This window comes from Hyaena hyaena, unplaced genomic scaffold (assembly GCF_003009895.1).
Source record: "Hyaena hyaena isolate Hyena2069 unplaced genomic scaffold, ASM300989v1 scaffold_1287, whole genome shotgun sequence".
Lineage (NCBI taxonomy): Eukaryota > Metazoa > Chordata > Mammalia > Carnivora > Hyaenidae > Hyaena > Hyaena hyaena.
In genome coordinates, this window is record NW_024081921.1 from 89,620 (window position 1) to 117,619 (window position 28,000).

A 28,000-nucleotide genomic window follows, 5' to 3' on the forward strand; every position below is an offset into this window, starting at 1 on the left:
AATCCAGAAATCTGCATTTGTAATCAGTTGTTCCAGGTGACTTTTGAAATCAAGAAAATTTGAGAAACGATGACCCAGAGACAGAGCTGTAGCATGGGAAGAGCTTCAGGCAGCCTGAAGTCCTAGACCAGCAGGTGAGTGCATCACAGAGAGAGCTTCTGTTGGCTCAGGTTGGGATGGAAATTCCTGAGGTCTGGAGACTGATGGGTGTGGTAATCAACTTGCTCTAGGCTTTGGACATTCAAACATGGAATCACAGAAATATTTGAGCTGAGATGATATTAGCAATCATGTTCTCATGGTTCCCAAGCCAAGGAGCTTAAAATCAATATACATTTCCTAGCTTAGACCCCAGAAGTTCTGATTCCCTAGCTCTAAGGTGAAGGAACTACTGACACAGTCCAAATAATTCATTTTGCAGATAAGAAACTAAGTACAGAGAGAGGCTAGGTATTAACTGAAGTCACACAGCAAGTTAATGGTCAAACCTACATTGATATGCATTTGTTCTGACTCCTGAAGTATTCTGCATTTATCTGGATGACAGAACTGATCATGACTTATACATAAAGCTCTGTCCAAAGATTTGGAGATAAAATTTCTGAAACAGGATCCCTGTTCTTAAGGAGCTCCCAGTCTAGTGGGAGAAAACAGTATATGAAATAACAGTGATAGTATGGTGTTGATAATTTACAAACAAGGAGTTACTAAGGCACTGTTGTTGGCCAGACACTATTCCTGAAGAGAGCATGTAGGCTGGCGAAGGCAGACTCAGTTCCCACTGGCACATTGTTTCAATTCTAGTTGAGGAAGAACTTTTTCTTTAAGTTTATTAATTTTGGGAAGGAGAAAGAGAGAGTGCATGCATGAGCAGGAAAGAAGCAGAAAGAGAGGGAGAGACCGAAAATCCCTACACGGAGCTCAAATGCTGAACTGTGAGATCATGACCTGAGCCAAAATCAAGAATTAAACACTTAATCAACCAAGCCACCCAGGTGCCCTAGAAAGAAGGTTTTTTTTTTTTTTTTTTTAATTTTTAATGTTTTATTTATTTCTGAGAGAGGGAGAGAGACAGCGTGAACAAGGGAGGGTCAAAGAGAGGGGGAGACACAGAATGTGAAACAGGCTTCAGGTTCTGAGCTAGGTGTCAGCACAGAGCCCGATGCAGGGCTTGAACCCACGAACTGTGAGATCACGACCTGAGCTGAAGCTGGCCGCTTAGCCGACTGAGCCACCCAGGCACCCCAAGAAGTTTTTAAAACAACATATTGTGAGACAGTAACATGAACTAAGACAAATATAAAATGAGTAACAAGAGGTGGTGGCTGGCTAGCACAGTGGTGAGGAGGGAAGGATGGGCTTATTATGCCAATGGCCAGAGATGGTCTCTCTGGAGAAGAAATGCAATATAAGACATGAGAGAACCAAATCAAGTCCCATGGGGTTTTGTAAATGGTGGCTGGGATGACTTCTTTGTCTCATGTACAGTGGAGCTGGTGAAGTCTGTAGCACAGAAATGACATACCCAGATTTGCTTTTTAGGAAGATGGCTCTAGAAGTTGGAGATGGAGAGATTATTCTATGAGGCAAAGGAACGAAAGGTGAAGGGGAGACCACATCTTAAAATGCAGTTGCTGATCTTGCCTTTTTCCTTGACCACAGTCTTTATAAGAAGGGCCACCAGTTGTCACCAATGGGGATAAACAAGGCAGCGACTCTAGTCCTCATGCATGGATCTCTTCAAGGTGCTCCAGCATCTCATGAAGCCTCTTGCCCTCTGAGCACGCTCTCCTCTCAGCAGGTCAGTGACCAGGTGGAAACATCCTTTCCCCACATGGGCAAACTGGTCTGGATGGACTTTCCTAGCATGCATGGCCTCCAGTCTACGCCTGATCTCTCCATGGTTTTAGGGATTCTACCTCTTCCTAAATCCTCAGTCTGACTCTACTTAACCTGCTACCCTGCACACTCATTCCCCTCACAGCCAACTGCAGTATAAGCTCTGGCCTTGTCCCCCAAGTGCTCTAACACGCCCTCTGGCTTCTCTGCCCAGGCAGCCTGTGGACTGCACGGCTTGTTCTTGCCCCACACGTTTCTCCTGCTACTTCCTCTTCTTGTCCTGCTCTCTGTCAACTCACCCCTGGCCCCTGCACAAGCTGACCTGATCTACTGGAGCCAAACCCAGAGGACGCTTCTCAGTCTATTTCATGCCTACTCTGTTGCTCCTGACACTAACATCCCATCTTCCCTGCAGACACTCTCTGTGCTTCGTATCAGGATAGTCTCTGTGTTCTGTTTCTTCTCTTCCTTTTGGGTTTATCCTTTCTCACTTCATCTTTAGCCCTGACCCACCCTTTCCAGGATGGTGTTCTTTAGGGAAATCTGTCTGCCCTCTCCTGGCAGCTTACAGATGTTCCTGGCTTGAATGTTTCCCTATTCTGCTGACCCCCAGAAGCATTTTTTTTAAGTTTACTTATTTATTTTGAGGGGGGAGGAGGGACAGAAAGAGAATTCCAAGCAGGTTCCACACAGTCAGTGCAGAGCTGGATGTGGGGCTTGAACTCATGAACCATGAGATCTTGACCTGAGTCAAGGTAGGACGCTTAGCCACTTAGCCACCCAGGTGCCCCACAGACGCATTTCTGAGTCCCGCCCAGCTGTCTTTGCAATGCTCCAACTGGATCCCCAAAGGCACCTCAAGCTCACTATTTCTGTTAGAAGAACGCTAAGTATTAATAAAGATATTATAGATATTAAAGTTACTTTCTCCTCCTGCATCTGAAGATGTTGGAGATTTGGCGCGCGTGCGCGCGGTGTGTGTGTGTGTTGGAAACTGGTTAGAAATGAAGAATTTTATAAGATGAGGAAAGCCAAGCATTTATTTATGAGAAAAGGTGGGAATACCTGGAAAGAAAGGTCCTGGGAAAGTTGGGGAGTGGAGGCAGTGGTCGCAGATGGGCAGCAAGTCAGCAAAGGCGAGGGAGGGGGTTGCGAAGAGAGGAACTTGCTTGGCTGGTTAGATGTCAAAAGACAAAGAGATTGATTTTGTCAGCTTCCTGAAGAATATGGATATTGTGGGGAGACTTTTAAAGGGCCAAGTGACATTTATGTAACCTTTCTTTCCCTTCTCTTCCTTCCTCCTTCCCTCCCTCCCTCCCTCCTTCCTCCCTTCCTTCTTTCTCTCCTCTCCCTCTCTCTCTCCCTCCTTCCCTCTTTCTTTCTTTCTTTCTTTCTTTCTTTCTTTCTTTCTTTCTTTCTTTCTTTCTTTCTTTCCTTCTTTTCTTCCTTCCCTCTTTATTTTTCTTTTCTGTCATTATTGTATTTATTTCTGTAATGCATTCTTCTGTATTGCTTATTTGCAATTTTATGTTGACAAAGGCAGTCTTCTCTTCCTTTTTTAACTGTATGTTTATTTGAGAGAGAGAGAGAGAGAGAGAACATGAGTAGGGGAAGGGCAGAGAGAGAGAAGAAGATAGAGAATTTAAAGCAGGCTCTGCACTGTCAGCACAGAGCCCGACTCAGGACTCGAACCCACTCATGAACCGTGAGATCATGACCTGAGCTGAAGTTGGATGCTTAACTGACTGAGCCACATGGGCATCTTGATAAAGACTCTCTCCTTGACCAAACTTTAGTCGGGCTTCTCTGAGACCTCTTCTCCAGTAGGCCTCCACCCTGGCTCCAGTCATATGTTTGGTCTGCCCAGCCCAGTCTTAGCAAAGTGTCCTGCGAAATCATTCTCCTACACTTGATACCTGATCAAGGTCGTCTTCTCCCACCCTTGGTATCTAAGCCCTTGACTCTCCTTGAGCAAGAACTCTGTTAGATCAGTTTAGTAAGAATCTCTCTGCCCTTGATATCTCTTTAGTTAACTTTCCATCCCCTGATGCCCTCACCTTGCTCTTTGACTATAAATTCTCCCTTGTCCTTGCTGTGTTCTGAGTTGAGCTTGATTTCTCTCCCCTATTACAATAGTTTTGAATAAAAGTATTTTTTACTGTTTCAGTGTCAGAACAACTTTTTATTTAACATCGTTCTCACAAAAAACATGTTTAAATGATGTGAAATAAATGTCTCAATGTAATTTTAAAAATAAAGCAAAGAATTCAAAATTAAAAAAGAGTTTCTCATGTTAGGACAAAACCTTGAGGACGGGGACTTTTCTGTTTATTTTGTCCACTCCCGTCAACATTAAAGAGCCTAAGACAGTGTGGGAGTGTTTAAGGAGGGATTCTGACAGAATACCCGGGTAAGTTTTCTTATACCTACCACTTCAAAAGTAACACACAGAGTAGTGCAGAGTAATTTTTATATTAGTGATAATAGTTCAGGACTCTAAAAGGACAGACAAAATAGCCATATAACAAAAGTACTTTTATTTTTTGCTCGAAACAACATTAAACAAAATCAAATATTACACACGATTCTGGTCTGAATGTGTTCTTCCCCACATTCATACGGTGAAATTTTAACCTCTAAAGATGAGGCCACTAATGATAAGTATTAGGAGTCAGGGCCTTTGGAAGATGCTTTGGAAGTCATAAGGTGGCGCCTTCATAAATAGGATGAGTGTTTTATAAAAGAGACTCCAGAGAGATTGCTAGGACCTTTTACCATCTGAGGCCACAGTGAAAAGGCACTACGAACTAGGTAGAGGGCCTTCAGGAGAATACAGCCATGCTGGTGACTTGATCTTGGACTTCCCAGCCCCCAGAACTGTGAGCGATCAATTCCCATTGTTTATACGCCACCCACGATGTGGTATTCTGTGACAGTGGCCACTGGACTAAGACACCCACCCAGTATCCTTCTCTCTCATCTCTTATAACCCAATGGCCACCCTACAAACAAGGGAGACAAAAGTGCCATCAACACAGGGCAGGGCTCTCATTCTCTATCTTGAGATGACCTGCTCCTTCACCGTTTCTATCTGAGGATTATTTTGTTCCCCACCCCACCTTCACTTAATTTTTTTATGTTTAGTACTTTTTTTTACTTTTCAATTAATTTTTAAATATAATTTATTGTCAAGTTAGCTAAAACACAGTATATACAGTGTGTTCTTGGCTTTGAGAGTAGATTCCCGTGATTCATCACTTACATTCCAAGTGCTCTCCTCAAAGCTCATCACCTTTCCCCATCCCTTCAACCCCCGCCTTCAGCTTTTAAAGTTTCTTTTTAACTTTTATTTATTTTGAGACAGAGAGAGATAGAATGTGGATGGGGGAGGGGTAGAGAGAGAGGGAGACACAGAATCCGAAGCAGGCTCCAGGCTCTGAGCTGTCAGCACAGAGCCCGATGTGGGGCTTGAACTCACGAGCCGTGAGGTCTTGAACTGAGCCAAAGTTGGACACTTAACTGACTGAGTCACCCAGGTGCCCAAAGCAGTAGGGGAATGTTTTCCCCTACTTTCCCTTTAAAGAGCCCAAGACAGTAGGGGAATGTTTTAGGGCAAATTTTCAGGCAAAGTTCAGGAGAATGTTTCCTTATTCTAACAACCCCAGAGAGTAATACACAGAGTAAGACAGTAGTATTGCTATCCAGTGACAACTTTTCCCTTCCTATTTGGGGAGAAAAGAGTCTATTCTTTAACAGTTATTACAACTACTAATAAAAATAAATAAAATGGGCCTGTGGACATCCTTAAATTTTATACAGATGAGCTATAGTATAGGCTTTCTAACTGTGGGGAACCTGATATTTTCAATCAATTTGGGCCCCCTTTTCCAGAAAAGTTTCACTTAAATTTTTCCAAAGTACTCATGGAAATAAATATGCATGAAGGTGATAACAGAAGAAGGAGGAGGAGGAGAAGGAGGAGGAGAAAAGGAAGAGGAGGGGGAGAGAGAAGGAAGAAGAAGAGGGAAGGGAAAAGGCAAGGGAAGGGGAGGCGAAGAAGGAGATTTCCATGAAGAAATGGCACCAAAAGGACCCACGGTATGGTGCAGAGTTCCAAGTGGTTGCCATGAGTATGAGACGCTGCTCTCCCTCCTTTAGATGTACAAGAAATGACACATTCAACGAGACTGCCCCACACCATTGTGGGCAAGGGAAGGCTCACTTGGGTAGGACCTGCCCTTTCAAAGCTTCCTGTGTGACTTGCATTTTGATCACTGGTTCTGATTTCTCCATTTTTCATTTCTTGACTTACAGAAATGAAGAGGATCCTCAGGGAAGAGCTCTGAAACACAATGTACCACAGCTTGGCAACGGGACAAATTCATTCAAGTGATGACAGCACCCAGGGAGAATGATGCTTTATTTGGTCTGGATATTTCTCTGGCTTGTCACAGGAGAGAGAACTAAAGGACTGAATACTTCAGGTAGGGATTTCACTTTTCATGTTAACACTATGAGTCTTGTGGTCAAAGTATAAAGTGACAGATACTCTGATATATCAGCAGCTTGACCTGTTAATACAGAGCATTTCCTTCTTACTGTTAAGATGAGCGCAGGAGGTGAGAAATTACTGGGGTGAACAGCTTTCAGCTGATACCAAGCATCAGTGAGGAACCCAGTTATGGTAGGTGGGTATTCAGTGGGAGCAGCTGAAGAGGAATGAGGGGCAGCTCAGCCTTCTATAACAGGAAACTGCTATGGCTACCGGCCAGCTCAAGTCCACAAAGTGCGAGTTAGAACATGAACTTCTAAGTGGAGACAGTGAAGAAGACAGACACACAAGAGAGCTTAATCCGTTGTTAAATCCAGCACTGTTTGTAAATGTAAGTTAGAGTTTGATCTTTTATTCCTCCAGTTTTGTTGAGATATAAGTGATAGATAGCACTGCATATATTTAAGATATATAGCAAAATAACTTCATTTAAATATACTGTGAAATGATTACCACGGCAAATTTAGTTAATATCCATGATCTCATATAGCTACAAAAAAAGAAAAATAAAATTTCTTGTTCTCCTTCTCCTTTTCCTCCTCCTCCTCCTCCTCCTCCTCCTCCTCCTCCTTCTTTCTGAGAGAGAGAGAGAGAGAGAGCATGTGAGGGGGGGAGAGGGGGAAGAGAGAGAGAGAATACCAACCTGGATCCACACTCAGCATGGAGCTGACATGGGGCTCAATCCCACAACCCTGGAATTATGACCTGAGCTGAATTCAAGAGTCAGGCACTTAACTGACTGAGCCATCCAGGCACCCCTCAGAATCCATTTTCTTAACAACTTTCAGATATATCATACAGAAGTGTTAACTACAGTCACTGTGTTCTCCAATACGTTCCCACCACTCATGTGTCTTATAACTAGAAGTTTGTACCTTCTGGCTACCTCATCTAATTCCCCCACTCCTCACCCCAGCCTCAGTTAACCACAAATCTGATCTCTTTTTTTATGAGCTTGGTTTTGTTTTGTTTTTGTTTTTAGTCTCCGCGTATAAGTTACATCATATGGTATTTGTCTCTCTGTCTGACTTATTTCATTTAGCAGAATGCCCTCAAGGTCCATCCATGTTGTTACAAATGACAAGATTTCCTTCTTTTTTTTTGGCTGAATGGTATTCTATTGTGTACGTGTGTGTGCATGACTTCTGTATCCATTCATTTGATGAACATTTAGGTTTTTCCATATCTTGATGATCATGAATAATGCTGCTATGAACACAGGGGTGCAGAATATCTCCCAACAGAGCATTTTCATTTCCTTCAGCTATATTACCAGAAATGAAATTTATGAGTCATATTGTTGTTCTATTTTTTACGTTTTGAGGAACCCCCATACTGTTTTCCACAGTGGGTATAGCAATTTATAATCCCAACAGTGCATAAGGGTTCCATTTTCTCTGTCTCCTCGTGAGCATTTCTTATCTCTTGTCTTTTTGTTGATAAGCCATCCTACCAGATGTGAGACGATATTTCACTATGATAGTGATCGTTGTGTCAAGACCATTCCCCTGTTGATTAGTGACGTTGAACACCTTTTCATGTACCTGTTGGCCAATTGTATACGTTCTTGGGCAAATGCTTATTCAGATTCATTGCCCATTTTTAAGTGGCGTATTTGGATTTTTATTGTTTGTTTGCTCTTGTTGGTTTTGCTTTTGAGTTGTATGCATTCTTTGTGTGCTTTGGATGTTAATTAGATACTTCTTACTAGATATATTTTTCCTATTCCATAGGTTATCTTTTCATTTCATTGATCATGAACTAAAAGCAGAAGGTTTTAGTTTGATATAGTTCTACTTGTTTATTTTTTCTCCTCTTGCATGTGCTTTAGATGTCACATCCAAAAAAATCATTGCCAAGGAAGAATTTCATCTTCTAACACATCTCTTTGTTGCTTTGTTCCTTGTCGTTTTCAGACTGCATCACCAAAAAACTTCTTTGGGAATACTCTTCAGGGAGTGAGAAGTTTGTCTTATTTTGTGACTTAACAGAGTCACGGAAATCCCGTTCTTATCACAGAAGTCAACTCTCACCGGCCCAAGGCTCTGAAAACTTGCCCTGCAGTGGTAGTAAGGATCTATCTGACGTCCAGTGGTACCTACAACCTCAAGATGGAAATCCATTAGGGGAAATAACTAACAACTCTCGTCACATCATCCAGGACAAGGGTGTCCTACACTTTTTGACCACAGGAATGGATAATGCTGGGTCATATATCTGTAGACCCAGGATTAGGTATGTCCCAAATGCATTCTTATAAGAAAACATTCCCAAATCTCATAGTACCTGGATATAACATCTGTGTTTACACGACCTTGTTAACTCTCCTAGGAGCCCTCAGGGTGAGGCCTGCTGTGTCAAGATCATCTTAGAAGTTAAGCCTAAGACCAATGTATCATGTATACCAAAGAACTTTGTATCACATGAGCAACAACTTCTTATTGGTAGCACTGCCTATATTAATTGCCCCAGCTTCAACTGCCAAAGTGATGCCCAAAGTTCAGAGGTTACCTGGTACAAGGTAAGAATGACTCCTCCTAAACCAATGTGAGAATATGGCTTTTATGGTAACATCTCCATAGGTACTGCATAAAAATGTGAGTTTGAGAACCTGAGGTCTAGAGCTTTGCGAATATTGACTTTGTGCCTACAGAGAAGGCCGGAGCCTCTAAAGTGGTCATTCTCATAGGTAGCCACAGAGTCTGACCTTATAGTTCTGAGAACCCTCTTTTTGATCAGTGCCAGTAAAATCAGTGTATTACCCATGAGGTGAGACATAAACGTATGACCATCTGCTAATACAGAAGGCCAAGTAAGCTCATTTGTACTGTCTTTGGAAAGAAAGCAATGGGCATTCCTGGGGGGAAGGGAGACCCCAACGAGTGAATCCTGGAGGGTTTCTGAATGAAATAGGAGACTGGAATACTTTCCAAAGAAAGCATATCTGGGCAGGAGGCAGTTACAGCAAACACAGGTGGTCCAGGTAACAGATATCTTCTGCAGGTGATATGGGGGAGGGGGGCGAGGAGTGCAGTGTGAAAATGAAGAGGGAGGAGGGGAAGAAAGAGGCAAGGTTCCTAATCATCTTGAGTTATGAACCACATGTGAGTAAGCTTCATAACAAAAACACTTCACATTATCATTACGTCTTACAGTTTTTCCAAGCACTAACAAATATATACCTGCTGCATAAGTGTCTCCTTCAGTTTTGGTAGCTGACCCTTCAGTGGTGGAAACAAAGAACATACTTTTAATTTCCTCCTCTGCTTGCAATAATTGTTGGAAGTCCAAAACTTTACCTTAAAAAAAATCATGCAAAGCTTTAAATTCGACTTCAAAATTTATATGTTAATATAAAAATATCATGTAAAGTCGATATCAAGTTTAGTCTTGGAGGTTCTTCACTGAGATATTAAGTGACCAAGAAGTCAGAATTAAGGCAAATTATCTGTTATTTATTCAAAGAACATTTTCGGTATTTTGCTAATTTCTAAAAATACAATAAAAAATAGCCTACCCAGACCTTATCGTAAATAAACGATTATGACATTTAGTGAGAGGGCAAGGAAATCTTTACCTTCTCCAGCCAAGGAAATCTGTGATGTGGGCAAATTTATAACAGGGCAGTGGGAGAGGTCCTTCTGCAATGGCATTGAGATACAAGTGTCATCAGGGACACCACTGGGGCCTCTTGTCAGTTCGACTTGTGCCTTGAGTAACCTTTCCATCAGTGGTTTAAGACAATCTCACTCATATGCCACATTCACTCGCCACAATGATGACGAGGCCGCTGCATCGTCTCTGAGCTGGGCGTTTCATGGAATGTGCGCACCCAGACCTGCCACTTCTCTTTCCCGTTTCCTTTTGGCCTAGTTTTCTCAGAGTCACTAGTGCTGCCTGGCATTCTGTGAACCCAGTGACACAAAGAACTGGTGAGTATTTGAGATTGGCTGAACCGAAGATCAATGTGATTCCAAGTAGGAAAGAGGGAAAGATCATTTCGATTTGATCTTTGAACAGTATTCTCAAGGTCCCTGTATTGGCCCATTTTGTTGTTTGCGCTGTGGTATTTCAGGATGCTCAAAATCCTGCACAACTTCCTCACATCTGTTCAGTGCTGTAGCCTGCATGTTGCCTAAGCAATAGTGAAAACAGAGAAACGACTTTCTTCCTCATTTTGAACCGGGTATCAATGTGGGGTCTAGACTGCATTAGCCTTAGGACAGCTCCATTGTGCGGTTGATTCATTCTTAGTTGGCAGGTAGGTTTTTTTCGTTTTGTCTTGTTTCTTTCACAAGAACCGCGATCATGCCAATTCAATTTTGTGCCGAGTAGAATGTGTAACTCATCTTCGTGATTTCACATTTATTCCTGTTAAACCCTAATTTGTTGGGTTTAGCTCATCATTCTACATATCAAGAGGGTAGAATTCTGAGTTTGAAAGCCACCATAGGAGTCATCACTCCCAGATTTGCGTGACTTGTAGATGAGATGCAGGCATGATAGGTCTTAGCAGAAATACTGAACAGACTGGCCCTGAACAGCCATTCAACTCAGCTGTGGACTCAAGCATGATCATTTTAGTTATATACAGTCCCTCAATCCACAACTTGGGAGGTATTGCAGCTCAATTAACTAACAAAAGGCAACTAGATGTTGACTCATTCAGCCCTTGTGTATATATTTTACATAACAAAGGCATCGTCAAAGTATTTTCCAAATGAGTCACTACCGTGAAGACAGCATCTAGTATAGTCCTGTAATTCTTTGAACCTCTGACCTACTCATTTTAGCATGGAAGGAAATGACAAGACGACATGCAATGGCCTGAATGTTGGTAATGAGTGCATGCTGGCTGATATTAACCAACTTTTCCTTTTGAAGGGCTCATAAGGTATCCGTTCAAATCATCCTTTCAAGACTTTGGCTAAGAGATTAATATGTAGCTCATCAGTCTGTAGTTTTTCTAATGTACTCTTTTCCGATTAAGAGAGAAGCTCTAGTACAAAATTTATGTCTGAGTAGAATGCTGTTAGTTGATGACTGGGGCAGGAGCCTGTGAAGCTACAGGAATAGGCAGATGGGCAATGGAAAACAGAAACACGAAGGGAACATTCTGTGAATGGTGAGTGGCTCAACATGGTGGGAGCAGAGAGTTCCTGAGAGGTGTAGTTAGGGTTAGAGATGGAAACAAAGTCTATAGGTTGGTTATGTAGTATGGTTACTGGGGGTCCCTGTTAGTGTGATTGAACTTTATAAGTGTGAATCCTGACCCAGGGAACTAGCACTGGGAACAGAAATAAGGTGGTGGATGCTAGTGATATGTTTGGTATTAAATATAAGATTAACTATCTAGGCAGACCTAAAGGAGACGACTCATATTTTGGGCCTTTCTGGCTCAAATATATTCACAGCATTTAGGAAGTTGACAACATAGAAGTAAATTCAGTGAGGGGTGAGAAGAGGTCACATGCACAGATCTGGACATAATGAGTCATTAAAACAGACATGAAAACAACGTCAAGTCCATCAGGGAGAGTAGGGCTCAAGATGTCCATGCTGAGAGTCCTTCCAGACTAGGTAGTGAAAGCCCCCGTAGGAGCTCCACTATGTCACCCAATTCCAGGCAGCACCATATGCATTTTACTCCCTGGAGTGGCTGCACTACTCAGTAGTATTAGAGCTTGGTGATATTACAGGGTAAAATTCCAACAGTAGTCCTACCAGAATACATTTCCTTTGTTTTTCTGGCTTCACACATACCTTTAAAAGTCCTGTTTTCATGTGTCCATCTTTTCTGCACACTTCAGTTCTGTCTAGGACTGAGCAAAACAGCCTATTAGCATATCTCTTTTCTACTGGAATCCTTTGTGATCGTCTTATTAGAATGGGCTTCCCATCATTTTTGACACAAATGGCCTCTCCTTTATCTGTTTTCTTTGATGTTTGCTTTTAGTTCCAGCTTATTAAGTCTTTTTTTTTTTTAAGTTTAGTTATTTATTTTGAGAGAGAGAAAGAATACAAGTGGGGGAGGGGCAGAGAGAGAGGGAGACAGAGAGAATCCCAAGCAGGCTCCACACTGACACTACGGAGCCCAACGCAGGGCTCAAACTCACGTACTGTCAGATCATGACCTGAGACGGAATCAAGAGTTAGACGATTAACTGACTGAGCCACACCCCATTTATTAAGCCTTAATGATGCATATGAACCCATACTTTTTTTTTAATGAAAAAAAATCAGGTCGACTTTGTTTTGACCCACCCTCCCTATGGCTTACCTGGGGTCTCGGTCATGACTCTGCATCCTCTCCCCATTACTTTCTCATGTGATTCATGACACACCCCCACTCCAGTTTCTGCTCTTTGTATGTGTGTCATCCAGGGTTTTAGCTCTGAATTTTGTCCCATGTTCTGACCCTTCCTTTAAAAGGGTCCTTGACCCCTGAGGTCAGCTGATTGATATCTAACCTTGTCTGCCACGCTTCTTTGCTTTCTTTTACTTCCTGTAGCCTGCAGCTGCCCCTCTATGACCAGTTCTGTCTGCCCCCCAACTCCTCCCCACCATAGTCTTCCTGCCAATCTACTGGAAGTTCCTTCTTGGGCCATAGGAACCACACCAGAGACTTGAAGTGGGGAAACCCTGCTCCTATGGGTCAGCAGGTGAAGTGGAAGGGAAATTCCTCAATGAGAACTTGAAACTCAGAGTCAGAAAAATTCAGATGGATTCTCAGCCCTCTTACTTGCCAGCACTGTGACAAAGCCACACACAAATCCAGAGCCTGTTTCCTCAAAAAGCCCATGCAACCCAAGTCAGAGAGTCCTTTGAATGAGTCACATGAGATAATACATGAGAAAGAATTTTATAATCTGCATAGATACTAGGTACTTATTATTTTATTATTTTGTTGTGTATGTCTTTGCTTTGGACTGCTTTGGTAGGAGATACACTCCAGGTACTGTTTGTTGGAGATTGGAAGGCCATGGCTACACGAAGGTTAGGGGCTACAGAATTATTGACACAGTAATACTCAGCCATCCAACAAATATTTCTTGAGCCCCTGCTATGTCCTAGCCCCTACTGATATACAATGGTGATCACATGACTCTTATGCTTCAAAACATTTCAATTATACATACTTTATTCACTCATCATTTACAAAGAGCTTACTATTCCTGGCCTGCTTTTCACATACTGTAGACACAAAGACCAAATCCATCTATGTGCATCAGCCTCTTCACTTCGGCCCTATTTCCTGTATACATTCTCATTTCTAAGAAGGCACTTACCCTGAAGGAGTGATTCCTACATATTCCTCAAGGCTCTGATTAGCCTAGAGGAAGCATCCTTGCTTCCTGTGAGCTGAGGCAAGATCACCCAAGTGCATCACACTCTGGCTTATTGCTTGGGGCGCCTGCCTTCTTAGACTGAGCGTTCTCTGCAAGGAGAGATCAAGGAGAGATCTGTGTTTACTCCTGCCAGTGTGTGCAGGAGCAGTTATATGTCTTGGCACAAAGGCTGGTCCCCACAGCTATGGAGAAGGAGGTGACTATGCACATCATTATGATCAGAGGACTACGCACAATCATGGAAGTCTGGGAGTACGAAGGGACTGATTCCATTCAGGGAGTGTCTGGTCACTCTCTTCTCTCCATGAGAGTCATCTTTTGAGTTGGAGTTAAAGACTGAGCTGCAGCCTACCCAAGGGAAGAGAGTGGTGGGAGAGAAGAGATGTACAAATGTGTGGATGATGAAGGAATATGGTTATTCAGGGAATGGAGGGGCAGTAGCAGGAAATGAGACAAGGAAGAAATGGCAAGCTCAGCCAGGGGAGAACTTCAGACCTTAGAAGAGCATCCCTGAAGGATATGCTAAGTAAGGGAGAGAAATGTTCATAACTGCATTTTAGTTCTCACTTGACTTTGGGTCCGCCATTGTTCATTGTGTCTCACTCACCAGTCATTCTTTGTCATATTTCTGTACGCCTGTTTAGTTATTTACTTAATATTTTTAGTTTAAACTTCACCTTTAAAAAACTAAATTACACCTGTTTTTAGAGTGAAATTTACTTGTTTTTTTTTTTTTTTTTTTTGTTAGAGAGAGGGGGCACAAGTGAGAGAGGGGAAGAGAAAGAGAGAGAAGCGGGGCTTCCCCAAAGTAGGGCTCGTGCCCACCCAGAGCGTGGCTTGAGCTCACCCAATGTGGGGCTCGAACCCATGAACTGTGAGTTCATGAGCCAAAGTCAGGTGCTTAACCAACTGAGCTGCCCAGGTGCCCCAAGAGTGAAATTTATTTAAAGAGGAAACTTTATATTAGCCCCCCCCCCACACACACACAATGTCAATTTCCATAAGCATATATATGCATGTTTTCAAAAATTCATTGAGGTGTCAGTAATTTAGAGTACTATAAGTTTTCTAGAATATTCTCAAGGGCCTGAGTCATGTGCTGGGAAATACTAGGCTAACTCTTGGTGGATTAGTCAGATTTGGTGCCTTGATTTTAAACGATAAGGTAATTGTATTTGAAAATGCTTCTCATTAACAAATAAGACTCTTACAAATGCAGTTTTTGAACAGAAGCCCCTCATTGCTTGGGTGATGCCCTTATTTATGAAGTTTTCCTATAGGTTTGACTAATATCATTAACAATTCTTTGGTTAAAGAAAGTTATTCCTTTTTTGTCCCTTGGCTCAGAATGGAAAACTACTCTCTGAAGAAAGGGGCAACTCAATGCTAGTGGATGAAGTTTATGACTACCACCAGGGCATATACGTATGTGATTATATTGCTTCAGATAACACAAGTTCATGGACAGTCAGAGCTGTTGTTCAAGTGACAACCATTGGTAAGTGACATTTCCATTTCAAGATTTGGGATTTGAACCCCTTTTACCCAATTAAAGTTATCTTCCTTTGGGTTGATAATGGTTTCCTTTTTGGGAAAAAATAATCATATACTGGTAGTCATGTGAAGCCTTAAATGTGGGAAAACATTAATTTCCCCATAAGTCTAGATTCCATCCCCCAAGGAAGGCCTCATTCTGGATGATATTCATGTTGTCACAAGTTGGGTTTTCCACACATTGATCAATCCCTGCTAAGTTTTTGTAATAAGTTAAAAAATTATATTAAATATTTCACATTTCGTGAGTGACACCACGAACCTATCAGCTTTAATACATGTCAATGTTTTTCTTCACACTTAGAATCTTGATTTCTCTTTAAAGAAATGAAATATTGCAGAGACAGCTTGAGGCCTATGCTCTTATCCCTTTCTGCTCCTTCTCTTCCCAGCTGTAGTCCAATCTTGAACCCTATATTCTTTCCATTTATGTCTTTATGCTTTTATACAAAAGTATATATCCATTAATAAAATACAATATTTGGGGCACCTGGGTGGCTCTGTCAGTTAAGTGTCCTACTCTTGCTTTTGGTTTAGGTCATGATCTCGTGGTTTCATGGGTTCAAATCCTTCATTGGGCTCTGCTGGCAGCATGGAGGTTGCTTGGGATTATCTCTCTCTTTCCCTCTCTCCATGTCCTTTCCCTACTCATGCTGTCTCTGTCTTTCTCAAATAAATAAACTTAAAAAAATAAAGTAAATATTGTATAAAATGTGTCTTGTGTTAAAAACACGTGATACTATTCTAAGGTATCATTTTGCCAGTTATACTGGCAAAGAACAGATTCCCATTATTACCAAATAATGTTTGATGTTTACAGACTTTTTGATTGGTGTCAAGAGGGATCTCTCCCCACTCCCTTTTTTTAACGACCCAATTTATGTTTCCCTGAGTACTAATGAAGTTTAATATCTTGTTACATATATGGTGGTCTGTTGGCTTTATTCTTTTTGCTCTATTTTTGGCCCAGATTTTCCACTGAGTCATTCTTACTAGATTGATAAGTACCCAGATGAATAAATTATATGATGTAATTAATTTAAACATGGCTCTTGTCAAAACACAACAGGGCCATTCATCCATGCTTTGTATTAAAGAGCTACAGAATGGTTGACTCAGCTCTTAGTAAATATATTAATTATTTTTACTTCCTCTTCTTTTAGTGTAGGATACAAATTACATTAAGCACCCTGAGGCCAAGTTAAGCACTTCTGCCTACTTCCTGGATTTCAGCAATGGACATTTACATTAGACTGTTCCTTGGAGAAGTTAGAACACAAGGACCCCATTTGCACCATTAGCCCCTTTCAAGGGATGTGTGATTGCCCTTCCCTCGGACATGACAACTCAGCCCATCAAATTTTCAGGGGCGGAGTCTCCTTTTTTTCACTCCCCCAAGGGATGCCCTGCAACATCTGTGGTGTCTCTTTCAACCAAGGCTTCTCTGTCATCATTCTTGTCTTCCTCACTCACTCATTCACTTTTTCACGTATTCATTTTCACACAAATATTTGTGGAACATCTAATATGTATCAGGCATTTAGCTTGGTGCTAAGGCTGTAAGAATGAATACCTGGACACCTTCTCAGTGGTCACCCAGAACGGCCCACTTTGTGGGGCACACAGGCTGTCATCATACAGTGTGTTGGGTGGGGAGGAAGGCAGGTTTAATGTACATTGTTAAGAGATATCTCTGATTGTTCATTGCACAGACTTAGCAAAGGTGGTAAGGAATGGCTTTGTTTGTGCATTAACAGAACTTGATGATGGATTTGGTGTGTAAAGAGGGAAATCAGGGGTGTTTTTGTTTTCTGGCCTGGATAAGCTGGTAAATGGTGACGCCATTTCATGAAACAGAAAACACTGAAAAAGAAGAGGGTCTAAGGAAGAAAATCTGAAAGGACTTTCGGTTATCCAAATCACAGTGACAAGGAGGAATGTGGACAAACCAGTCTGGAGATGATAGGGCCAGAGGTGTAAATGTGAAGGTGGTCAACATGAAATTTAAAGCAAAAAGACTGAACGAGGTCATCTAGGGAGTGAGTATAGTGAGAAGAAGGCTTGGATCCGAGGCCTGAAACATTGCAACACTTGGAGAGGTTGGGGGAAGGCAAGGGATCCCCAAAGTGGGTGGAGCAAGGGTGTGAGAACAGAAGGAAACTGTCCCAGAGCACAGTGACTAAAGTATCTCCGGGCAGAGGGAGTGATTCTCTGCCTCAGAGATGAGGTCTGAGAACTCATCACTGGGTTTGGGAAGACAGAGATCATTATTTACATAAGTTGGTGAGTACCAGTAGAAGAGTGGGGATGAGAGTTGTAAAGGAAGTGAAATTGATGATGTAGAAGAGAGATCATTTCAAGATTCAAGACCTTTAGTAGGGAAGAGGTCTAGAGAATGAACAGCACCACCCAGGGAGAGTAGAGAGAACGACCACTAGCAGAGTACGAGGGAGAGAACTGATGTTCACACAAACACCCAGGGAAGTGAGCAGAGAGGCAGAAGGTAAATAGGAAAGTAGGGAAGAAGGGAAAGAAAAACAAGAGTATTCTGAGAGGCCATGCCCAACAGTGTCCAGTGCTGCTAAGAAATAAAGCAGAAGAGAAACTCAGTTGTGCCCAGTGGATTTAGGTGCAAGGACGTCATTGGGGACTTAAGCCAAATCAGATTCTGTTGAGTGATGGGGGCAGGAATTGAACTCCAAGGGAAGTGAGAGCATGGAGGATATGAGTACATATCGCTTCTTCAAGAATTTGGCCCAGAGAGAGAGAGAGAGATACAGAGAAAAGATGGAGTCATTAAGGGAAGGAGGTCCCTGAGAAGTGAGAGGACAATGCCCAGAGCAGAGGTGATGAATTTTCCTTGATCAGGAGATGAGGCATATTCAGGAGAAAGTCTGACCATAGAGCCCTATTTGACAGTTCATGACAGGAAATTGAGACATAAATGAGTAATGGAGGGTTGGGCTCACCTTTATTTTGAAATAAACCATGAACATAAGAATGGAAGAGGTGGACTCCAGTCTGGTGGACGTAGGCATTTTCTCAGGTACATTCTTCTTCCAGATTACTCAGCCAAATGGTGTCAAAAAGCAATGTTGTAGAAGACAGAAATGGGAGATCAGGTCTGCAGTCATTCAGCAGGGCCGGTGCAGAGGAAAATGCACCCAGGTGGATAAGATTTTTTCAGGGACTAATGTTTTGCTAGCACCTGCAACCTGACGTCACACTCATCTTTGGAGGGTTGCTTTTCACATAGAAACCTGAGCTCCTACTAACCTTATAGAATATGAACCAAAATTGAAGAGGCAGCACCAAAGCATTTAGATCAAAGTGCTACTTTGCACACATCTTGAGCAAGCAGACCTTCAGATTTCCCAATGCGAATAACAATGACTATTTTCATCTTTTAGTGAAAGACACTATTTTCAAGCCGGATATTCTGGATCCCATCAAGGACACACTGGAAGTAGAACTTGGTAAGGTGGGTTGTATTATCACTATTGAACGACATTGTGCTTCTGGGAGCAGGTCTACGTGTGATAAAAGGAAAAGAGTATGGGGATTTTTTTTTTAAGAGTATGGGGATTTTAAGTCAAACAGAAATGAGTGTGAATCTTGATGCAGCCACTGGCTAGTTTTATGACCTTATAGATTTATTTAATCGTGCTAAGCCTCAGGTTTTAAATCCGTAAATAGGCAAAAGAAAACTGGCTGGTTTCAGTGAGAAATGTAGGATGATGTATGTTACGTGGCCGGTGAGTTGGTCATGATCAATAGATTTTAGATTCCTCCTTACTCATCCCAGAAACAGGTGGTTACACATATTTAATCCATTGACTAAATCTGCAAATGTTACCAATTTACCAACTTGAATAGCATTAATCTTTATAAACATGGTGTTCAGTATGAGCTTTAAGATAATTATAGAAGAACACTACATCCCCTGCTCAAGTAATTTGCATTCCCAAGTGGTATCTTCTTTGGGTAGAGGGCCAAAGTGATTTTCCTCTGGTCCCCTTTTATTTGATCCACTTCAATGTCATCTACATTTCCCCACACAGCCAAATAAGATATTCTTTATTTAAAACCAAGTGCTGGTTGTTCCATAAAATAATTTTTTTTAATGCTAAAGGATTTATAGTTATACAAATAAACGTCAAAATAGATATTATGGTAAAAGAACGCTAGGTGGCGGTATCAGAGTATAGCATTAGCAATACAGGCAGCATCACAAGAATGTAAAGAAGGAGCAAAGAGAGCGAAATAAGTCAGGCAGAGAAGGACAAATACCATATGTTTGCACGTATAGGAGGATTAGGAGGAACTTGAGGGAGGACCAAGGGGGAGAAGAAGGGCGGAAATGGTGGGGGAAAGGGAGAGAGGCAAACCATGAGAGACTCTTGAATGCTGACAAAAACTGAGGACTGATGGATGTGGGGGGGNGGGCACGTGGGGGATGAGCAAAGAGGGTGATGGAAAAAATAATTTGACAATAAACTATTTGTAAAAAAAAAAAAAAAAAAAAAAAAAAGACAAATATAAAAAAAATAAAAAAAATAAAAAAAAAAAAGAAGGAGCAAAGAAAAAATCATTAATAAATTCAAAGATAGCCAAGTTACCTGTGGCTTCAATAATTTTAAGGTCCTACAGGGCAGAGGGACATTATTAAGGTGCAAAGATGATTTTTAATAGAGTCCTTAACCATTTCAGGGTGAAAATATTGAGTTTGAGCCAGTGTATCTGGATACCTTTTGTAGAAAAAAAATGGGTAGAAAGAGGGTAGTGTCATAACGTGCATGCTCATCATAGTCCATTGTTCAGGAAACTGCTGAATATCTAAATAATTTCTTCTTTAAACTACATTACAGTAACCTCACAGTCTTAATTTAATACGCAACTGTTGATTAGTAGTAAAATGTTCTTTATTGACACACTATGTACTCAATAGCAGCATTAGAAGACCAGGCTGGTCACTCAGGGGACTCCTCATTTTCCTGGTATCTATCCTCAAACCACATCAGGATTCTTAGTGCTGTGACCAAATAGTCACAAGTTTGAGATGTAAGTGTTGCTCATTGGAGAGAAACATACCTGGGCTTATTTGCTTCTGAATAGGAGACAGGTAGACGTTTGGTTAATATTTTTGGTTATATTCTGGCAGACGTTTGGTTATTAACCTGCAAGCATGACTGCAATAGTGAACGGTGTTCGGATGGAGTCTTCCTCCTGCACAGGACAAAGTGTCCTCAGGGACTTCCTTCCTATTTCTGTGTCTCTCTCATTTTCAGGAAAGCCTTTAACTCTGAACTGCACGGCACGGTTTGGCTACCAAAGAGATTTTAAACCTGTAATAAAATGGTACATTAAGGATTCTGATCGGGAGTGGGAAGTTCCAACACCTGAGCAGAAAAGGTAAGAAGGAAGTTAGCAGATCATATTCTTTGCAACTTACACTAAACACTTTTCTAAACACCTTTGGAAACCTCTAAAATACACACACCGAGGCGAACAAACGCGCTGTTGATGGTGTGGCCACTAGCGCCAACTAGTGGTGAATAGAAAAGGACTGAAATCTAAAGTGCAGGGTCCTTTTAAACACAGATCAGAAGCAGTTTCTCATAGGGCCATAAAATGAAATATTTAAACTGTTTTAAAGCTCATTTTTAAAAAATGCTCACTTATTTATCCTTAGGGAGGAAGGAGGTAGGGAAGAGAGAGGGAGAGAGAATTCCAAGTATGCTCCATGCTGTCAACACGAGCCCCAAGTGGTGCTCCATCCCACGAACCATCCCACCAACCGAGAGATCATGACCTGAGCAGAAATCAAAAGTTGGACACTTGACCAACTGAGCCACCCAGGTGCCCCTAGAGATGAGTTTATAGCAACAGTTTGATGTTTAAACATCAAACTGACAAGAAGACAGACGTACCAACCCAGGATGGCCAAACAGAAGTAGCCCGACCAACCAATGGGGAAGAATGCTGCCCTCGCCCCACTCCTTATGTTTCCCAGTGCTGTTCATTTAGAGTAATGGTGAGTTCAGGGATCCAAATATGCAGAGTTATGAACAGTCTGGAAAGTATGCAGAGGAAAACACACAACAACAAGGAGTCTGAACAAAAATATGAGAAGTGATGAATAGTTGAAGAAATCCAACCTGGAAATGAAGATTCAGAGGTGGGATATCTGTCTTGAAGTGCTTGGAAGCCATAGTTTTATGGAAACGAGGCTTCGTTTGTTGGCCCCCTGGGGGGCTCAGTTGGTTAAGCATCTGACTCTTGATTTCAGCTCAGGTCATGATCTCACAGTTCATGGTATCAAGCCCTGCATCTGGCTCCATGCTGCAAGCGAAGCCTATTGGGATTCTGTCTGTCTGTCTCTCTCTCTGCCCCTCCCCTACCTACTCTCTATCTCTCTTTCACAATAAATGAGTAAACATTTTAAAAAGAATGAGATGGGGGACCTGGGTGGCTCAGTTGCCTAAGCGTCCAACTTCAGCTCAGGTCATGATCTCACAGCTCACGCGTTTGAGCCCTGCGTTGGGCTCTGTGCTGACAGCTTGGAGCCTGGAGCCTGTTTCAGATTCTGTGTTTCCCTCTCTCTCTGCCCCTCCCCCACACGATTTTCTCTCTCTCTCTCTCTCTCAAAAATAAATAAATGAACAGTTAAAAAAAAAAAAGAGTGAGCACAGATACATGGTGAGCCCTCAGTGCAAGTGAGGCACGTTCAATATTATTCTTAAATTATTGTTATAGTCTGTTTTCAAGGAGAATGCTTAGAGGAATGGAGGTCAGATGAGGCTCAGAGTAAAATTAAATTGTGGTGTAAATGCATAAAACGATGCCTAGCAGAGTCAATAATCAAAAATGAACCCCCTCTGACCATCTTACAGTCTTCTGGCATCTCCTTCTCTTCTTTGATCTGATAGCTCTTTTGAAGGCCACACTGTTGGCAGCTAGTAAGAAATCCAAATACTGCAAAAGTGGTCAATTTATGCTGCTGAACGAGTGGGGTGTTTCCCCTTCTTTCCTAGAGTTAAATCCACCAAAAAAGATGACGTTATAGAGCGTGTTGTCCACTTGAAGGAAGTTACTCAGAGGGATCTTCACCGGATGTTTATTTGCTTTGCCCAGAACTCCATCGGAAACACTACCCAGTCCATCCAGCTGAAAGAAAAGAAAGGAGGTAAGCGTGGAAGGTGGCTGCAGAATGCACACAACTGCTTTTATCTAAGAGGAGAGGAATTTTCCTAGAGAAATGTGATGGTGGTGGTGATGAGGATATGATGAAGATAGCAATTAACATTTGTGAGATGCCAGACATTATGCACTTTTCCATTTCGCACTTTGACCAGGGACACATCACTAGTAATCACAGTCACATCACAGTGATCCAGAGCTGGTCCTCTTGACTAATATTCTCTGTAAGGGGACTGCGTCCGAAAAGCCTGTCATTCATTCATTCACCCATCTGTTATTTTACAAATACCTAAAGGGCTTGTCTTGTGTAACACGTATTATGCTAGGACCTAGCTCCATTTTAGGGTTTTCTTTTCCTGGCTTCGGAATCCAGAGACCATGATGGCAGGGTCCTGGGGAGCAGAGGGGAGAAGAGCCATCTTGCTCAGGGCTCAGAGCAGTATGTGTATATCACAGACCACAGCCACTGACAGCTGGAGGGGAAATTCCTGACAAAGAATAGCTTTGACATTCCTTTAAGAAGGTACTCCGTGATGGAGTGAATATCATTTATTCATCCAGTTAAGAACTGATTACAGAACAAGCAAGTTTTGAATGCTAGTGGGCCTTAGATAAGACAAAACGTGTACTTGGCATTGTGGATACCCTGTAACGGGACTCCGGTCAGGAGAGGTGTGTGGAAGTTCTCGCATGTTAGGTATCAGGGAGGGTATGAAACTGAGCCACACGTGGCTCCTGGCCTTAGGGAGTTTGGACTTTAGTAGGGAGGATAATGCATGAAAATAATTTATAATACGCAATGAGAGGGATGCAAATGGGTTGTGTGGAGGTTTATGGGGGAAGAATAACGAAAAGTGGCCAGGATTAGTTTTCCCGTCCACCCTGTTCAGGAACATGCCATTCCCGTGGGTCCTCTCCAGTTCATTGTAAGACAGTTCCCTCAAGATGTGATTTTAAATGTTTCCAGAGTCAAGAGGAATGTTCCCAAGAGCAATGATTTTGAGAAGGTACTAGAGCCTGAGAAGGCGCTGGGCGGGCCTACCGCATTGGCCCAAATGTGGTCTTGCAGAGACATTTGTTCATGGCTGCCATGTCTCCCCCAGTGGTGTTCATCTACGTCCTACTTGGCACCGTCATGAGCCTGGCAGGCGTGCTGACTGCAGGTGCTCTGCTCTACATGTACTGGATTGAAATAGTGCTGCTGTACCGAACCTACCAGAACAAGGATGAGACACTTGGGGGTAAGGGGACCCCAGCTTGCCCCTGACTTTGCTTAGACTTAGAGGGAACAGCTCAAGAAATGGACGTGCCCCTCAGGCTTTGAAACCTTCTTCCAGGTCTGGTGGCTTCACACCTGGGTGAACTGGGAGCGGGCGGGGAAGCCATTTCTTTTCATTCCAGCTGCCAGGAATCTTGCTGATCGGCGATGCTATTGCAGAGCATGTTGGGTTCGAAAATAGTCTCTCCGCTGGCCATATCTCCTAATGCAATACGCCAGATGAGCGAACATCTCCATGACTTAGTTTCCTCTTCTGGAAAAAGAGATTATAATCACAACCACAATGAAATCTACGAGGTCTCAGTGAGCGAGGAAACAGTAATCATTTGGAACAGCACCTAGCACAGAGCAAATACTCAGTACACGCCAGTCAGGTGTATTAGCTACTTTACCTGTCACTTCAGTCCTGCATCAGGCAGAGAGACATGAAGTCATGTTCCCAAAACTGAACTGTAAGATGGTGTTAGAACTCAGGATTCGGACTCAGGTGATTTGGCTCAGAGCGCTCATTAGCTATTACTTCAGTTAGCCTCATCTGTAAAATGGGGGCCTTGAAGATGGTGGCAATGCACAAAAAGTGTGAACCTCTGTAAAATGCAAATACCATTACAATTATTGGAGTTATCTGTGCATTTCCCCAGGAGACAGAAGAATAGTGCTTATTAATGATTGCTTCTTTAGAATAGAAGAGCTGCTTGCGTGTTTTTCTAGCCCTGGGGGTCTCTAAGATTAGTTTTTACTGGATGGTTCTCTCACTTGCCTTCCTTCTGCTGGGTTCTGGGGATAATTACTTACCTGCCTAGGATAATTAACTCCCATGCTGGTGCTCACCCCACACCGGGAATGCAGTGAAGAGCTACCAGATCTGGGAAAAGAAGTCAAGAGATGCATCAATCATACCTTCCTCTTGACTAGTTATTGAGACTTCACGCTAGAATTCTTTCAACCAAGAGTGTTTTCTGAGATTTATTTTTTAAACTAGCTTTTTAGCTTTTCCGAATTGAAGAAGGTATTTAACCAACAACTTAATCATTCCCTCAGATGATCTATACTTCCTTTACTGATATGCTATTTGTCTTAAGATTCTAGAGCTTGTACAAAAGAGCCAATCAACTGTGAAAGTTTTAAATCTGTCCTTTCTCTTTTTACTTTGCACAAGACTGTAACCTGATGAAGAGGCCGAACCCAGGTTTCAAGCATGGTGATTCAGTGCCCTCTGTAGCCAATCTAGTGTTTTTACAGCAAAATGGCCTTGTCCATTGAAGTTAGTGCTGAATATCCAAAATTTTAGAGAGATGTAGAACGTCAGAGCTGCAAAGGACCTAAGACAGTTCCAACACTCCTGTCTGCTAATTTTCTTACTAAAGAAATGTAAATATCTCCAGATGATAGAAAAATCCAAGTCTGTTGGAGTTTCACAGGGATGTGGAAGGACTCTGAGGTGACTATGGTGTGTCACACATTTAAACTGCACAGCACTTCCCTGGAGGCCATGCCCCACATGCCTCCTCCTTCCCACCTGGGCAATGAGATGCTGCGCAGCTGAACCTCCTGTGTCTCTTTCTTGTCTCTTGGACCTCCTCTACTCCCTCTTCTTTTTCTCTTGCTGGCACTTCCACCCACCAAGGCCTCTTCTTAGGTCCACGTTAAGCAAGCGTTCTGCCAACCGCATCAGTCACCAGTGCTATTGTTTGCTATTTTGTAACACTGCTCTCTACCAGCCATTGTGCAAAGTACTGGTACACGAAACCGAATGGGTATGTCCAGATCCCAAAGCCCATGAGCTAACTTTTGAGATTTCCTGCCTCTCTCAGAGTTCTGTAGCACATCCCAGTAATCAGTGTGCATTTGTACTAATCTATCCAACAGAGGCACAGGGGATTTTATAAATATCCTAAAACAAGTTCCATAAATATAGTTTCCCACCTGACAGGCAGCGGGGAATGGATATTTATCTTGTGCCCTGCTGGGAGCCGGACACCACACACTCTATACACATTATATCATGCGGACCTGAAGACAGTCCACCAGGGAGTTACTATAACCTCGTTTTACACGCGGGGATTCTAATGTAGGTACGTGTGCAGTCAGCTCTCTCATTCACATGACAGGTGCTGGGTCTTGGTGGTGCTTTGCTTGCTGGATATTATCATGCTCTGATGGAACAGACTCTTCTTTGATGTGTAACTCATGAGACAGCAGCACCGCAGTGTGAAAAATCTCAGAGGAACCCCTGAGTAATGTGATTTAATCACAGAAGCCGCAACTGTTTGATCTGACCTCAGTGAAAATGCAGGACCGCGTCATAAATCAGAATTCGAATCTGGTTGGGCCATCGATACCGCTCAGCGGTGTGATTCTGAGTTGGACGCAGCTGTTGCTTTTTGTTGTTGTTGTTGTTAAATCAATTCAGTAAGGAGCCCGACACTTAATTCTTGCCCATTTGCCATATTAGTCAAGCACATGTAGATATACCACGATAGTGAGAAAAACGTAAATGGCTGACGTTTTTTCTGACATTTCTCTTCCTCAGATAAAAAGGTATTCGATGCTTTCATATCCTACGCAAAATGGAGCTCTTGGGAGAGTGAGGCCACTTCATCTTTGCGTGAGGAATACTTGGCCCTGAATCTATTCCCTGAAGTTTTGGAAAACAAATATGGATACAACTTGTGTTTGCTTGAAAGAGATGTGGCCCCTGGAGGAGGTAGGTCTTATAAGCCAAGAGAAGATATAGAACAAAAAGAACAGTTGGATGCAAGCACTCTGTGGGCTTTCCTGGTATTCCTTCTGTTGGGGTAGGCTTCCTCTGGAATGTTTCATGAGCTTAGAATGTGCTGGGCCACAGCACAGAAAACACATGGGTTGTAGTGATGTGCTCCATCGTCCAAGAATAACCCATCTTCAGAAAAAAAAGTTACGGGACCTAGGGATGCCTTCCAGAACAAAGATATTGTCCCGGGCTCCTCTGTAGGAAGTCATCTCTGTCATCCTGAACAAGTGATCCCCCTGCTTTGTAGGACTCTGCTGACCACTCATGTCTACATGGGGTGAGGTGGGGCCCAGTCCTTACCACTCCCCAGATGTGCAGACCTCATTCCTTCCCCCCACTTCTTCTACCTCAGAGCCCCCCACCAGGGAGCCTGGGACACCCCATGCCCCTCTGCTACCCCAGCCTGACTGGTGCCAACAAGCTCTCCTAGAGGGATTAACAGTTTAAAGAGACAGAACACAAAGAGAGGGATGTAAAGTACAGTCACTGGATACTCGAGTGTATCTTCAACTGTCCATAGAGTTGAGATGGCAAAAGTGACATAGCAAACCAAGCTTCCTTTCCTCCTTCCCCAAGAGCTTTGCAGGGAACCCTCTGGGTAGATCTGGGAGATTGGGGGTTATTGAGGCCCCAAGTTCAGCAATACAATAGCAAATGATTAAATTCCTTGTTTCCAGCATATGCAGAAGACATCGTGAACATTATTAAGAAAAGTAGAAGAGGAATATTTATCTTGAGCCCCAACTATGTCAATGGACCCAGTGTCTTTGAACTACAAGCAGCAGTGAATCTTGCCTTGGATGATCAAACACTGAAACTCATCTTAATTAAGTTCTGTTCCTTCCAAGAGCCAGAGTCACTACCTCATCTCGTGAAAAAAGCTCTCCGGGTTTTGCCTACAGTCACTTGGAGAGGCTTAAAATCTGTCCCTCCCAACTCCAGGTTCTGGACTCAGATGCGCTACCACATGCCGGTGAAAAACTCCGAAGGATTCAGGTGGAATCATCTCAGAATTATGCCTGAAGTTTTTCACTGGAAATGACTCAGTAAAACAGAAGCCACTGGGAGGAGCTCCCAGCCTGCGGAATAGTAAAGCGGACCCTGAACCACCTCCCCTCAGTCCTCCGCGAGCCGAGACTTTGATGGACAGAACACAGAGCATGGATCGGGCTGATATAAGATGGACAGTGTTTTGTCGGCCGCAAGCCAGCCTGACAGGCACAGCAATGGCCCTAAAGCTGCAGTTAGAGCTTCTGACTTCCTCTGGACAGAGGGAGAATAAATTCTCCAGACACATGCACACATTCAGCACACAATGCTCTTAAGATTTGCCAAGCGGTCTGAGCAGAATTGGCAGATAACGGCCACTTTTGCATTGGGCTATTGGTTATCATGTCTCCTACGTATTGTACATTTATATTATATATATTTGCAAGTAAATAAATATTATTTTA

General features: G+C 42.6%; 1 protein-coding gene across 2 annotated transcripts; it reads left to right on the forward strand.

Moving 5' to 3' along the window:
* The first annotated feature begins 1,662 nt into the window (after window positions 1–1,662).
* LOC120224959 (interleukin 18 receptor accessory protein) lies at window positions 1,663–28,000 on the forward strand. 2 transcript variants are annotated; one of them, XM_039223197.1, is made up of 11 exons: window positions 1,663–1,801; window positions 6,154–6,323; window positions 8,308–8,626; window positions 8,723–8,912; window positions 15,088–15,238; window positions 18,705–18,770; window positions 20,583–20,706; window positions 22,329–22,480; window positions 23,598–23,735; window positions 26,307–26,480; window positions 27,224–28,000. In XM_039223197.1, exons 2-11 carry the CDS (start codon window positions 6,251–6,253, stop codon window positions 27,586–27,588), a joined length of 1,752 nt encoding a protein of 583 aa, XP_039079128.1. In that variant the 5' UTR covers window positions 1,663–1,801; window positions 6,154–6,250; the 3' UTR covers window positions 27,589–28,000. The 2 variants fall into 2 exon arrangements, with proteins under 2 accessions (XP_039079128.1, XP_039079129.1); XM_039223198.1 differs by lacking the exon at window positions 1,663–1,801 and adding an exon at window positions 5,921–6,065.

What these genes read in the sequence shown, in the direction of transcription:
- LOC120224959 (XM_039223197.1), top strand. Translation starts at nt 6,251, where the DNA reads ATGATGCTTTATTTGGTCTGGATATTTCTCTGGCTTGTCACAGGAGAG. An exon ending in CAGAGGTTACCTGGTACAAG is followed by an intron (nt 8,913 to 15,087) that starts GTAAGAATGACT and finishes CCCTTGGCTCAG; the next exon opens with AATGGAAAACTACTCTCTGA. An exon ending in TGTTCAAGTGACAACCATTG is followed by an intron (nt 15,239 to 18,704) that starts GTAAGTGACATT and finishes TTCATCTTTTAG; the next exon opens with TGAAAGACACTATTTTCAAG.